The sequence below is a fragment of the Rhea pennata genome, chromosome 9 (assembly GCF_028389875.1).
Source record: "Rhea pennata isolate bPtePen1 chromosome 9, bPtePen1.pri, whole genome shotgun sequence".
NCBI lineage: Eukaryota > Metazoa > Chordata > Aves > Rheiformes > Rheidae > Rhea > Rhea pennata.
In genome coordinates this window covers 13,284,218-13,298,902 of record NC_084671.1, presented here as the reverse complement: position 1 = coordinate 13,298,902, position 14,685 = coordinate 13,284,218, and the positions used below count along the sequence as shown (strand labels likewise).

General features: G+C 46.4%; 1 protein-coding gene across 1 annotated transcript in view; it reads right to left on the bottom strand.

Annotated features, from left to right (window-relative positions):
* Positions 1 to 10,182: 10,182 nt before the first annotated feature.
* The window catches only part of TP63 (tumor protein p63), a 136,755-nt gene continuing 132,252 nt past the window's right edge, over positions 10,183 to 14,685 (bottom strand). Inside the window, exons 11-14 of the mRNA XM_062582344.1 lie at positions 13,768 to 13,925; positions 12,698 to 12,842; positions 11,715 to 11,808; positions 10,183 to 10,479 (exon numbers count right to left, since the gene is read on the bottom strand). Of these exons, the coding sequence (XP_062438328.1) occupies positions 10,183 to 10,479; positions 11,715 to 11,808; positions 12,698 to 12,842; positions 13,768 to 13,925 (694 nt within the window). The remainder of the gene's footprint in view (positions 10,480 to 11,714; positions 11,809 to 12,697; positions 12,843 to 13,767; positions 13,926 to 14,685) is intronic.

The following is a 14,685-nucleotide window of genomic DNA, read 5'->3' as shown; positions in this document are numbered from 1 at the left end:
AACCGTGCACAGGACTTTCAAAGCATGTTGTGGGTTTGGGGCTCAGGCCAGATCCTAAATGCCAGCAGGGAGGGGAATGTCTCACATGAACCACTGCTCAGGGTTTGGTGTTCAGCAATCAGAAGCTCTGCATCACTCTTTGGAGGGCCAAATACTGCCATACAGGGACCTGCCCTAGGCGAAGGGGTGCTGGAGCCTGCTATGGACCAGGCTTCTTAAACATGGGCATTGCAGCACCTTTTAGGCCATTTGCCCCATGTTGGATGCGACTCCCTAGTTCTAGTCTTCATGAAAAACCGTGACAAATTTTCTGGTCATCTTCAAGTTGCTAACTCTCCTCACTAGCTGCTTAACTGTGTTCTTAGACTTACGACTCGATGCATTTATCTCGCATTTCACCATGGGTAATTTGATGCAATTGTATACTCACACCTTTAATTAATCAAAGGCTTTTTCAAGCAGAACTCTGCAATATTTTGTTTCCTAACCTTCTTGCTGTAAAGTACTAGAGTCTGTTGTAACATTCCTTACACAATTACACTGATGGCTATAGGGCTTAGAAGAAGTTGGCTCACGTGTAAGAACCTTCAGCATTGTCTCCAGAGAAGATTTCCAAGGAATCAAGAGCCAAATTAACTGAAACAGCTCATAAAGGGAATGAGGCTTGCTGAAGAAAAAACCAAACAACCTCAGGAAGAAAATATGAAGAAGTCAGCAGATTCCCTGAGTGCCATTTGGGAAGCTCAGGAAAAAACAAAAGGAAACCAGAGGCTCTCCTAGAAAATCAGAAAACACCTGGACAGAGTAACCAGCTCTAAGATGTATCTCAGCCTCTCTTCCAAGGGACCAGGGGACCTCCCCAGCATCTTATCTTCCCCTTCAGAAGTGCTCATACCGAGCTTCACATTGCAGCAACAGTCCTGCTCCTGATAGGGGAAAGAAAAGTTCAAATAAGGACTGGAGACAGCCAAGTGCTTGGAAATGTTCAGACTGAATGCTGAATGACTGGAAAAAGTCTTGAGAAATACTTACCTACACCTTAGAGCTGAGCATGCAGATCACACCTTTGGGTGCAAATGAACAGTGCAAATGCACCCTTTCCTCAGGGTCTCCTTGCAGGCCACAGCATCCTTCCTCGGGAAAGCCAGGCTGGGACTTGGAGGCTAGGGCAGGGATGAGCAATGTGTTACACCAGCTTTAGCACTAAGAAGAAAGCCTGTGTGGCCTGAGAATGGACTAGGTTTGCCTGGAGCTCATCAGAGTCTAGACTGCATGCAAGCACTGCCCATGACTGCCGGCAAGGCACACCTTTTGCCACCTTGCAGCCCCAGCTGGGGCCTATCTTCTCCAGCCCCCCAAGCAGGAGTAGCAGTGAGCCTTCTCTAACTTCTACCCTCTGAGCCCTAAAAAAGTGTCTTTGGAAAAGCTAGTGCACAGCTTTCCTTTGGTGGGTACATGCCCTGGGCTAGGGGCTGCTCTCACATATGGCCCTCTCTTGGGTAGAACCGTATGTGGGCAAAACAAGCACAGCAAGCTTTTAAAGCATGCACATGAACAGCAAACAGCTCTGGAGCCAGCTTGTGGCTTCTGAACCAAAAGCCCTCTGGGGAGGCCGTGGGAGAAGAGCCCCTCCTCCATATGCAGCACTCTCCTGAGCAGCACAGGTGCACAGTGGGGTGCCCTGGGGCCGCAGGCAGGCTTAGCCTTGGCAGGGTGCGGGGCACCCCACCCAGACTCGCTAAGCTTGCTCCCAGGTGGCGTGGGAGCCCAAAGCTGGCCGCGGGTGCTCCAGCCAGGTGGTGCTGTAGGAGTTCCTGGTTGTGGTATGCTCTCCCTGCAAAATATCTAGTGGTATTTTCTCAGCTGGAAGAGATGTGTATCACGCTAGTAGAATGACTTCTGCAGCTAGAAGTGTGTGTGTGTGTTTGTGTGTGTGCATGGAGGAAAGATGAAGAGCATCTCACATGCCCTGGGGTAGAGGCATGCGTGGCATTAGGAGCTCAGGTTGCTGGCTGCATGCTGACAGTCGCTGCATGGTGGAGCAGCTCTGGGTAACCATGCAAGCTCGCTTGGCTCTAAGGTGCCTGCAGCCACTCTCATGGGCTGGGTGGGCTCTAACTCTTGGCCCATCTCAGCACAGAGGTTTACCAGTCAAGCACAGAGGGTTCAGCACCAAGCACCCATGACCTCCACCAGGTTTGGGCAGTCAGCAATCTCAGTTTGGCAGGGGACGGATTTTGGTCTTCATCTTCTGAACTTCCTATTTTGTGCTGGTGTTGGCTTGCACAGTGCAGCAGTGGGTGTTCCCTCAGTGTACAGCAAGGGCGAGAGAGTAACAGCTGTCCTACAAAGTAACTACAGTAACAGCTGATCTGAAAAACTAAGAGCTAACTTGTTAATTAACCCGTGCAAAATGTATAAATATAGTCACCAAGGCAGCTCTTCAGTGTGGGATGAGGGGAATGCAGATTATTATCATTTTTTTTTTTAATTTAGGAAGGATGTTGAGAAAAGCAATTTTGTAACATTCATGACCATGGTGCGAGCACAGGAGTAATTTGGGGTGGGGGATTGCATCTGCCCGTGTCTGGCGACGCTATGCTCACAGTTGCCGCAGGACGACGGCTGACCTGATGAGCTTGGCTAATGACCGGGCAGACCTGCGGTGAAGCACCTTGCAATTGCACATTGGTCTTGGCATTTGGGTTGCTAGGCTGGAGCACAGGTGCCGCACTGCAGCTCGCTCACGGCCACCTGAACGCGTGGCAGCCCCCCAGGCCTGCTCGGTGCAGCGCGCCGCGTCCCCCGCGCTGCGGCCGGGCCGGGCCGGGCCGGGCCGGGCCCCGCTGGCGCCGCTGCCGCCGAGCTCGCCCCATCGGGGCCGCCGCGGCCCCGGCGCGGGTCCCGCTAGAGGGCAGTGCCTCCACAGGCAGCCGGAGCCGCCGTCCCGGCTCGGCGGCGCGTGCAGATAATCAGGGCTTAAAAAAAAATAATAATAATAATTAAAAAAAAAAACTTTTTTGGAGTTGTTTTTTGAAGACCTCATTACAAATGCCTGTCACAAATGAACCAGAGTGGGTGGGATGATGTACTAGGAAGTAGCTTGACTTCACTACATTCAGATCTCATCTCAATTTTTTTTTTAAGCTGTATTACGTTTGTAAATTTTTTTAAATGTCTGCTGCTGGGCACTGATTTTGAGAGAAGTTACAGTTAAAATAGAAGGGGAGAAGCACTAGCTTCTCAGGCCTCCTGATTCTTTTCAGCTTCCTTTTTTTTTTTTTTTTTTTTTTTTTTCCTTCTTGTTGGACCCAACAACAGTTTCTTTGACCTACAGCAGAACTCTGAAGCCAGTTACTTGCCTCTGGACTGCACATGGCAGTGCAATGAGTGTCTCACAGTAGAAGCAGAGGCCTTAGACCGAGGCAAAGCTGATTGCACAGAGCCATCCTGCTTAATACTAACAAACAAGCTTAGTCTTTCTGCAGCCTTTATGCAGGCAATAACGAGACCACATCTTCCAGGGCGTGATTCAGAGTGGGAAGTTAATATGCTCTGAATGGCTCCCCAGGGACTTTCTTGCCACTGATGATACAGGGAGCCTAATCTCCTACCCTAGGCAGCAGAGAGAGAAAATGTAAGCCTGCTGTAAGAGCTGGTATCAGCCCAGCTGCTTCTAATTGCTGTGCATGCCAGCAGGTTCCACCTCCTGTTGGAGCATGTTAACTTCAATGTCTGGGGAAACAGGACAGCCAAAAAAGCCACTGGCTGCAGTGCTTGTGCTATTGCACGCAAAGGCCAGTGCATTGCAATGGAAGTGAGAAAAATGAGCTGAACGATGCATGGGCACCCTCACCAAATGCTTAATCTTAGGGCTATCTTGTGTCTATCCTTTGCTGCCCATAAATTGAAATCTAGTTTCCAATGGGCCAGTGTCTGATATTGCTGAAGAAGAGGAGCGAAGACTAGTACAGCTGTGACTGCAGCTATCAAGGCAGAAATGTGGTGCCCAAGCAACGTCCTTGGGTGCTGTTGTGACCATTCAGCCTTCGCCATCAGTGCCACGGACATGTGGTCTGCGTGGTTGCTGTACACTATCCCTGGAGCTGCACCATGGAGCTTACCTGCACTCTGGGGCAGGCAGCTGATGAGCTCCCACTCCGGTCTCACATCCTCTTCTCCCACATAACCTTGCATTTACTCACCTGTAGTCTGAGGCATCTGGGTTGCTTCATAAAGGCCGAGCTGATGTTTCTTAAGAGCAAAACACCTGACAAGGAAGTGAAGGCATTTTAACAAAAACAGCTGCTCTTCCCCTCTGCTTCCTCCCCCCCTTCCCCACCCCAAAAAGAAAAAAAAATTAGACTAGCTAATGCCTACAGGGCAGGGAGTGCTGCTCTGATAGCTGAGCCAAAGCAGCACAAGGTTGTACTACTTGTGAGGCAGCAGGGCATACTGGCAATGTGCAGTCCTGCAGCAAACAGATGCAGACTGGAGAAAGCTGTGTAAGGGCTCCAACCTCACACCAAACTAAAGAGCACCTGTACAGGAAATCATCAAAGACTAAAAAATAAAAAGCAAACCTCCAAAGCGGGAAAAAAACAAAAACCAAAAAACAAAACAAACAAACAAACAAAAAAACAGTCCCAAAACAGTGATACTAAGGCCTTGTGCTGAAAGGGATGGCCAGTCCTCTGGGGACCAAATAAGGTGACCAAGGCCAGAGTAAAGGGCTATTGCCATATGTCCTTGAGTAAAATTTTATCTCCTTTTTCCCAGAGAAGCAATCTGAGAGAAGGCTGCAGCCATGCCTTGCAACAGAGAACATAAAGATTGACTTATTTCCTATTTATGTGCCCATCATGGTTGAAGTATTCAAACATCAACAAAAAGGATCTAAAACTCTAGCCTCCACCCATTGCTATATGCACTGCTCTCACGGGTTGCAGAGAGCTAAAGCATCTCCGGACCAAAGAACCCAGCAGCGGGAGACTACCTAGCCAGGCACTTACATGCTGTGAACAAGCAGACATGGCAATGGCTCATCAGGCTCCTGACCAGGAGGCACTTTTGTGCCAAATCTGACTAACAAAGGCAAACACTCAGCATGGGCAAAGCCTTTGCTCAGACAGCCACACTCACAGGCTGCCTCTAGTTTTGGCTAGTGGACACTTGCTGCTGCTCCATGGGCTGGATCTCACAAGAGAGTGTTACCAGGCTACCTCAAACACTTGCTAATGTTCACACAGCAGCTGGTATAAGCTACACGTTTTGTATCACAGCAAGTCATTCAGGGAGCAGGCAGCCAAACATCCCAAGCTTCCTCTTGATACTAGGGCTGGGCTGTCCACATGGTTTTTCTGCTGAGAAACAGCCTGCAGTAGCAAAGAGGCAAAATAGGAGACCAGGTCCTGGAGCCTTCTCATCAATATACATGCTTGGCAGCTTTGCCATCAGGAAGGAAGAGGATTCTGCTAATCCACGAAGGACAGGAAGAACGGGATGAACAGGACACACTTCTCAAGCTCCATTGAACTGTTTGCCAATTTTTCTTTTGCCTGGATAAGTTTAATTCCAGGGGACTTCAGTATACTTTGAAAACTGTAGAGAGGGGCATGCAAGTCTTCAGAGGCCCATCCAGACTTCCTGGACTTCCTGCAAAACATAGCTGGAAGCTTGTGATGGATCCCTGTACTGAAACTGCCATGCCAAACTTCATATCAAATATCCCAGTATCCAAAAGAAAAATTCAAACAGACAGAAGAGGAGGACAAAAGGGAGAGCCCCAACTTTGGATCATCAGCACTGAGATCTTTCCTGCACTGTAAGAAATGCCCAAGTTTCTAATCCAGCAATGGATCACAGCGGACAGCTACTGAAATTGCCAACAAGCATATTTCATACCGACCTGATTAACTGAAACTGTAATCCTATTTTACCTGATCTGATTTGCTCATCCATAGGCAAGGAGTCCACCAGCTGAAATTATATGTTCTTACATTCATTGTGGTAGTATTTCTCTCTTTGTAGGTAAGATATTAGTTTTTCACATTGTAGTCAAGCAGTCCCTGATGGTCGGAGTGCACCAGTGGAACAATGCCACTGGATATTATTATCCAGAGGCTGATTGAGCTCTAATCCTTTTGGAAGACGACAAAAGAAACAGTGACTAGAATCAAATAAAGCAGAGAGGCATTCTCGGTCTGAATGGTAAACATTAACTCCCAAGAGAAGTAATTTCTTTTTTCTCTTTTGAGATCTTTGTGGATTTTTGCCCTCTCACATCTTTAAATAAATACATCCCACAAACCATAATCTCCAGCAAAATTGTGAGACAGAAAGATAGAAATGGAGCCCCATATAGAATTGCCTGATTTAAGCTGGGCCATTAACAGCTTTTATGATGGTCCATGGAGGGACTAAAGCCCACACCTGATGGAAGCTACTCAGTCTTTTCAGGACAGCCACACCAGCAGCTCAGCACTGCTGTTCTTTTAAATCTTGGAATCAGAAGCCATTTTGAGATGCAAAGGGAAACGAGATGATTTTTGTAGCAGAGGAGATTCACGGAATGGTGCAAAAAGTCTTAGGTTAAAATAAGGAGGGCAAGCATCCCCAAGCCCAGAGAAGATCAGCAGGGATAGCTGCACAAAGTGGGAGTTGGGAAAGGGTAGTACCGGCCTTGCCTGTATGTATTCTGCCCCCAGGAAAGGGCACCAGCTGCGGCCCTGGCAAGAACAAAAGTAGAGAAACCTGAAGTGAGGGCAAAAGAGAGCCAAAGAAATGATACAAAAGCCAGAAACCTTCACCTTCCAAGCAAGAGGTTTACAGTGGCTAATTCATTCAATCTGCCAGAAAGATGACAGCAGGCATCTGCTGACACCTTATAACACACCTTCGTGCCATGGACGGTGTGAAATGAAAGGTCTCTCCCTAATTTACAGGAAAAAGACATTGCAAACACAAGCTGGAAACTGAAACAAGAAATTCAGACAGACACTTATTTTTAAAAAAGAACATGAAGTCAGCTCTCAAGCAAAGTACGCAGCAAGTAGACTTTCCTCTCCACAGTCTTGGTAGCAAGGCAGACAGCTTCCTGCCAGATAACTCAAGGACATGCGAATTAATGGGCCTAACACAAGACTGTATGAAGGTCAGTGGCATCTGACCACTCAGAGCAGCCAAACCACTGACTCCTCTGCCCCTGTGTTGGATCAGGCCACAACTACAAAAGAAGTCACCAGTGATAATATACAGAGCTTAAAAAATGGCACACATGTAAAGACTATAGTAAACCCAAGGTGCTCAGAGGGAGCGGCTGCAAAGTCTCCTGATCGTTTCCAAAAAGGCACACAGGCGAGAAAAGAAGCTGGTTGGAAATTCAGTGTCATTTTCAGTTTGGCTTTTATTTTCATTGACTTCAACAACAAGGTGTTCCAAAACACACACAAGTCCTGGTGCAGGCAACACTGTCATTGCTACAAGCATTGGCAGATTCTCAGTTCAATTAACCCATATGCTTTGATGTATCAAAACAAAAATCACAGCTCTACAGGGGAGGGTAAAAGCTACAGCAGTTGAAACTCACTTGAAGATTCCAGTTATACAGAAGTGGGCTCCATAGTGGTGCACAGTAGAAAGAACATTTTTCACAGCATAAATTTTAATCATTAATGATGTAGCAGAAAATCTCCAGCTCACTGCTGAGGTACAAAAGCAGATACTGAAGTTCTTGTGCCCCAACTCTGGGCAACAACATTAACTGCATTAATCTTTATATTCCTAATTCCTAAAATGAAGGTATTTTTGAATCAATTTTCATACAATACTGAAGCAGCTCAGAAAGATTACACAACAGAGATGCAAAACCATGGAGGTGAGGGCACAACCTAAAATTCACCTCCAAGAATTTGCAAAGTAGCCGCACTAAGACTTTCCCCGCACTAACACTGCCCCACTGAATTAATTCTTGCACTGAGTCAAGAGCAGAATGATGTGCTTCTTTTGTAGCATACTAGAAAAAAATAGTAAGTTTTCACACTGAGCATGTTAAATACTTTGAAATCTAGGACGCTGCTCTTTGAAGTGTTACAAAATAAAATGATAAAACAGGCTTTCAGTCCCCATCCCCTCCCCCCTCAACTGCAAAGTAACACAGGAATCTCAGTATGAAAAATACAAATATATTTGTCCAGTGGCGAGTCATTTGTTACATGGTATACTGTAAGCATTTTGCATAAAAATAATAATTAAAAAACAGAAAAAACAACATTTTATTGTGGTTCTGGCAGACCCGGTATCCCAAGAAGAAATAAAAAGTGGCATGTTATGTTCCAGGAAACAAAAATTACACATACAAAAAAAATATATATACATACACACACTTTACAGGGTAACCATCTTGCATCACCATTCTGAGCTATGCAAAATAGGCTTGCGCAGTTACCAAAAGGCAGTCACTGAATGCAGCTTAGACCTAGGACAATGGACAGATGTGCAGATGGAGGAGGCTACTAACAATACCTTGCTTAAATGAAATATGTGACACAGCAGGGCCCAGAGAGGAGCCGCTGCATTAAAAAGAAATTATTTGTTTGCAGCAAGGTAGGATGGCAACTCATTTAAAAGCTGCTTTTGCCATCTTTCCCCAGTCAAGAAAAAAAGAAAAAAAAAAAAAAAAATCAGGCTTACTGTTAAAAGGAGAAAGCCATGTTGAAAACAGCTGAGCTCCTAGGTTTGGATCTGTTTCTACATATTAGCATCTCATTCCTGTGGCCAATACAAATGTGGAAACACGCACTCTGTTCTGTTACTCGCCTGCAGTATGACTGGCAGTCACAGAGGAAATACCTTAGAGCACAACCTCTGTTTAATCAATGAAGAAAAAAAAACAAAAAGTTTTAAATTTTTAATGTAAACAAGACTTTTTGCAGTAGTAACACTCATACTACCAGGAACCTTTATCAAAATACTTGTTCTAAGGCATTCTGTGGGAAAATCCTGTATTTTTATTCTCTGCTTGTAGTTCCCCACCATGTAGTCTACAGTCACCAGCAAAAAAAAAAAAAAAAAAAAAAAAAAAAAAAAAAAAAAAAAAAAAAAAAAAAAAATACAAACATCGATCTATTGGAGATGCATTTAAAGATGGCTCTACTTTCCTTAGCAGGTACAAATCTAACACGGTCTCATGGTCTAAATAAAGGATTGCTTGGGTTTAGGATAGCTGAAGCCCTACATATCATTGTGCAGCTTACAGTTGGTCCTCTGTGCCAACCAGAGGGTAGGCAGCCAGATCCCAGCTTCCTTATGCTAAACTAACCAGGTTGCAAGTGTGACAAAGCCTAATTCTCTAGCTTAAATTTTGGTAGTAATACAAAATGGCTAAGGTTGGGTGGGGGACATGCAAGTCAAGGTGATCAACAGCATTATTTGCATTTATATCCTGAAACAAGCAAACCAGGATATACACATAAATGTACATTCAACCAAGAGAAAAAGAGACAGCAAAAGGTTTTTCCTTTTTTCCTTTTTTTTTTTTTTTTTTTTCCTCCCAGAGAAGGAAAAGGCAAAAGTGGGCTGCAGGTGGTCATGAGCGCTGGCCTGTCCAGCAAAGTGCATGTGCTGTCTCCGCTGGAGAATATTACACATGAACAGAGTACTCAGCTCTGTGGGAAGAGGCTGTTTAAGTGCAACGTTCAGCAGACTGATTCCCTTTTATTTTTTCCTGATGAATTGTCAGCTTAGGGTTTGGGGGGTTTTTTGTTTGTTTTTTGTTGTTGTTTTAAAAAAAATCTGCTTTTCAAAGCAGAATTGCTGGATGAGAGAGAGAGTTTGCAGGTCTAGACACCCACAAGGTGTGTGAGGATTCAAGAGTCAAGAAAAGAAGCCCTCTACCCAAAGGAAGATATGAGACAAGAACAATGCCTTCTTGAGAAGACCAACGGCTTTCAAGGAAACACCACCCGCCTTCACCCTTTGCTCAGCTCTTTCCCTCACGAGAGCTGGGATGGAGGTCGCAAGTCCAGGGACATGGCCTAGACAGGATTAAGGGCATAACTAGTATGACTGAGTAAGAAGGCTCTCTCTACCCTTCTTCCAGGGGTGCAATACCAAGCAGGATGAAGACACATGAAGGGCTGAGCAGTTTGTGGCTGAGGCGGGGTGGAGCAGGGTATGTGGAACTCACTCCCCTTCCTCCTTGATGCGCTGCTGTTTGTTGCGCCGGGCATCCATGTCAAAGTTGAAGTCGTTCCACTCATCGCGGGGTGGGAAGGAAATGGTCTGCCGGAGCGTGAAGCGGACCGCGTCGATGACCCGCTCCCCCCGGGTTTCGCTGGAGCCCACGCTGACAGTGGAGGCACCACTTGGGGTGCGCAGGAGATGGGGAGGGGAGGAGAAGTCATGGAGCTGCCGGTGATCCAGGATGCCTTTCCAGATGGCATGGCGGAACTGCTCTGGAATCTTGAGGCTCACCAGATCCTGCAACACAAGGAGGAGGACTTAACAGGGCAATCCCTGGGAAAACCAGGGGGTCTGGGCTCCAGTAGAAGTGGCCTCTGGGCCACTGTGCAAACACCTATGAACCTGAAAAGCTTTGCTAAAGTCCGGGTGGCTGTGATGCACTATACGAGAAGATAAACCAGTAACTACCTGAAGGTAATAATTAACTGGCTTACCACTTCTAAACAAGCACACATAGCTGAGAGGCAACAAGAACTGATGACATGAGGTCTATATTGAAGCAATGTGAAACATATTCACGCATACGACCCTGGAGCCTAAAGCTAGATGTTTAACTAGACTGCAAGGCCTCCAAAACAACCTTGGTGAGTTCTGCTGGTTGTCTGTGGCAAGTGGTGCTGGGCTAAAGTTCAACGGCTTTGAAAACTTCAAAGTCTCCAAAAGGATTTTAGAATTAAAGTTTGGGCTCCTGTATTCAAAGCTCTTGGTCTGACTATATAGAAACCACCTTAATTACTTGGACATAGCCAAAATTTAAGATAGAAATCTAACATCAGAAAACTTGGAGTTTGAAGGCCCTCTATCATCTCTGTGTTTACCTAATTCTGGAAAATGCAGTATTGGCTTCTGAAAAAAAAAATAGCTATCAGCTTTGATTAATTTGTGTCAGCTTTTCTAATTACAGCAAGCAGCAGAAGGATTGCAGCCCAGGCTAGGAAGCAAAAGCACCACAGAGCCTTCCAAAGTCTTGGGGCAAAAAGGGGATGGCCTGCTCTGAAGAGAGCAATGGTACAGAAGAGAAGAAAGCAACCCTGCAGCAGAAGCCATGCAAGAAAAAACAAAGCTGGACTGAGATGCCAGTAGCAAGGAAGGATTGTTAAGGTAAGGCTAGAGAGTAGAAGCAGGGAGGAAAAAATGCAGACCACTTATGGACAGCTACTTGTCTGCAGGCAAGTTAGGTGTTTCAGAGCTTTGTAAACTGAAACCAAGCCTTGCAGAGTTAACAGGCGTGTGGAGTGGGGCCACTTCTGGGGCTAAAAGGGAGGTGCTGGAGGGACACACTCTCTATACCAGGCAAGGCAATTATAACTATGGCTCTGGCAAAGAGTCCTTCCTCTCTTTATCTTGCAAGAAGTCTTCCATGGTGTGCAACACCTTAAACTAATTTATATAAAAACAGAGTCTGGATTTCTAATCAGTTCCTACAGCAGGGCCAAGAGTGCAAACAAAGGAAATGGTGAGGAATTACTTACATCCATGGAGTAATGCTCAATCTGATAGATGGTGGTCAGCCCCTGGGTCGTGAAATAATCCACACAGGATGAGCAGCCCAGCCTCGCTAAGAAGCTGCAGAGGAGGAAGGAAGGAAGGAGAGAGAAAAAAGGATCACCCTGGCTGCAACAGCCCAAACCACAGAAAAACCAAACACTCAGCCAATCTGCAGCAACAGGAAACAAAGCTTTTACCCTTGGCTTGACCCTCTCCGAGGCATCCCAGGCCAGCAAGCCGTGTCACTGCCATGTGAAACAAGGGAGGGAGTCTTTCAGTTTGGCTTCTGGCAGACAACCCTCATGGCAGCACCTCACCTTAGTAGAAAGCTGAAGATGCAGCCCAGATCTTGGGGCAGGAAGGCTCACAAAAGGCCCTCCTGCCAGGTCACTGAGGTATTTCCCTGAGAAGGTGGCTGGGCCCAGAGCAGCCTGCTGCATGGATACAGGGCTTCACCAAGGTGGTCTGGGGCTCAGATAGATCATGCACATAAAGCACTCCACAACAGCCTGCTCCTCCCTAAGTGTAAAGTATTCCTCTTTCAGAAGGAGCTTTTGCCAGACTGTTCAACTTCATGGAGGGCAGAGGGATTACATCTAGAGAGGCTGGTTGTACTTCTGACCCCAGCCAAAGTTTGTGGCTATGGAGGGGCAGAGCAGGGAAGAAAACCACCACACACTTTGCAAGTCTTCCTGGCCTAGTGCTGCACACACTCAGCTCCACTGGTCCAACAGATCCTGATGGCCCTTGGTTTTCTTGTAGTTCTAATATCCCTGTTTCTCTCAGCTGTTCATGGGTAGGGGATTGAGGCTTGGTGCCCAGAGGGTGCTGGCCATACGACTGTCACAAATGGCTGGCACTCTAGAAAAAACAGGGCAAGAGCCGAGTCCAGGGGATCAGGTGCACAACAAGGCCTCTGTTCTCCACAGGTAAGAAACGTGAGTCTTGGCAGCCTGCTCTTGCTCACCTGACGATGCTGCAATCTGTGGGGTATGGAGGAGGGGGAGTGCAGTGGGATGTTGAAGGCATGGAGAGGGGAGGAGGCAGCGCCTGCGTGGGGCTGAGGCCGTTCATGTCGCTGGTCATGGCCATGTGGGTGCCCATCATGGGAACTAGAGGAGAGAAGCAGAAGGAGCACATCATTTCCGAAGCATTTCCAGACCATCAGTACACCCCCAGCACAGTGTCAAGACGAGGCACGCTCATCCTACCATCCAGACAGCAGCCTTAAATTCACTACAGAGCTCACGAGAAATTAAAGGCAGGGACCCCAGTGACCACGTAGGGCCCAGATGACAGACAGTCCTTCAGAAGTTCTCCCCTCACTGAAGCGACTGTAGGCAATGTTCCCTCTGCTTCCTTGCTTGGGTTATCTTCTGTTACAAACAGGCTCATCAGAAACAAGGAAGCTGTTGACATCTCAGCTTGCTTCACTGCAGAAAAGGAGCAGGACAGAGCTAGCAGGGTAACCCAATACAGAAACCAGCTTTGTTTTCAGAGACACTGAGCACCCAAAGGGAATCAGGAGCAGGTGTGGATGAGAGCCCATCTCAATCCCCAGATTCTGGCACCTTGAATTTACAGGGCTATAATTTACACTCTTCAGCAGCCAGAAGGAAGCAGGTTGTATTGCTGCAAGCTACAGATATTTCCTTTGAAATTAAGTGACTTAATTGAACCAAGAGAAAGAGGTTTGCCAACATCTCCTCTCTTATAAAAGGAGGAAACAAGGTTTGAAAGACAAGTGATTGTAGAACGAGTTAGATTTGCAGAAAGTAGCAGCTCTGTTCATGCCTTCAGCTCTGCAAGGCTCAGAATGGGAAGCTGGGGCCTGGAGGAGGCAGAGGACTTGCCCTGCAGCTCAGCAAGGAGCAGCATCTGGCTTTGCAGACCCACAGCTTTATTGTTGCGAGTGGCTCAAGGCTCCCTAGACTAATGGTAGCCACTGGCCTGGTGCCTCCAAGACTCAAAGTCTCTTTCTCCAGAGAAGTGGGGAACAAATGCAGAGCAGGAGAAGCAGCAACGAGAGTTTCTTACTGTTGGTTCCCATGCCGTCGGGGATGGTGGTTGGGGTCAGGGCATTGCGCTGCTGGGGGTTAATTAGCTGGCTGACAGAAGGCAGTTTGTTCATGCTGTTCATTTTGCTGAGCGGTGGCGAGTTGGAACCATAGGACGACTGCGACTGCATGGAGGTCCTGCAAATCAAGGAGATGTTAGGACACAAGCCACAGACTTTGGTTGTTAGAAGTGCACATCCATTTTCGGTTTGGAGCAGTGGTAAACTATTACTAGTGAAATTACCGGCACTAAATTACTGGCAGCTAAAGACTTTTGGAAGGATAACCAACAGGAATCAAAAGTTTTCACAGGTATTTTGGCGATTAAAAAAAAAAAATTGTGCAACACTGACACAGGGCACCTTCACTTTCAGTTCAGGTTTTTTGGTTTTTTCCTCTTAAGGATAAGCAGGTCCTATAGACCATTTTCAGTTGGAGAAAAGAGCATACACAAACCCAGCAAACACCTGCCGAATCTTGAAAACAATATTTTTAAGTTAAGCTCTCTGTGGTCAAAAGCTTTTTCACAAGAAAAAACTGAGGAAGCTATCTCAAACCATTCTAACTGCCTCTAAATATCTGACTTCAGGATACAGTTATCTTTTTGGTTTTCCAAAATTCGTAGTTATTCACATAATCAGGCTATTCCCAGGTGTATATATACAGCAATCCAGACACATAAAACAACCCGAAACTCCTTCCTCGAGACTGACTCCATATTCCCTAGGGAAAGCTCCTGAGATGGTAAAAGCCTACACAGGAGACATATGCAACTTTTGCTGGCATTAAGGAGAATTTGGTATCCAAAAACTGCAGGCTTCTTATGACAAATATCAGATTCGTATAATAGCCTTCAAGTCCAGACAGCCCCAAGCTCCATCCAACATTTCTTGCGTAC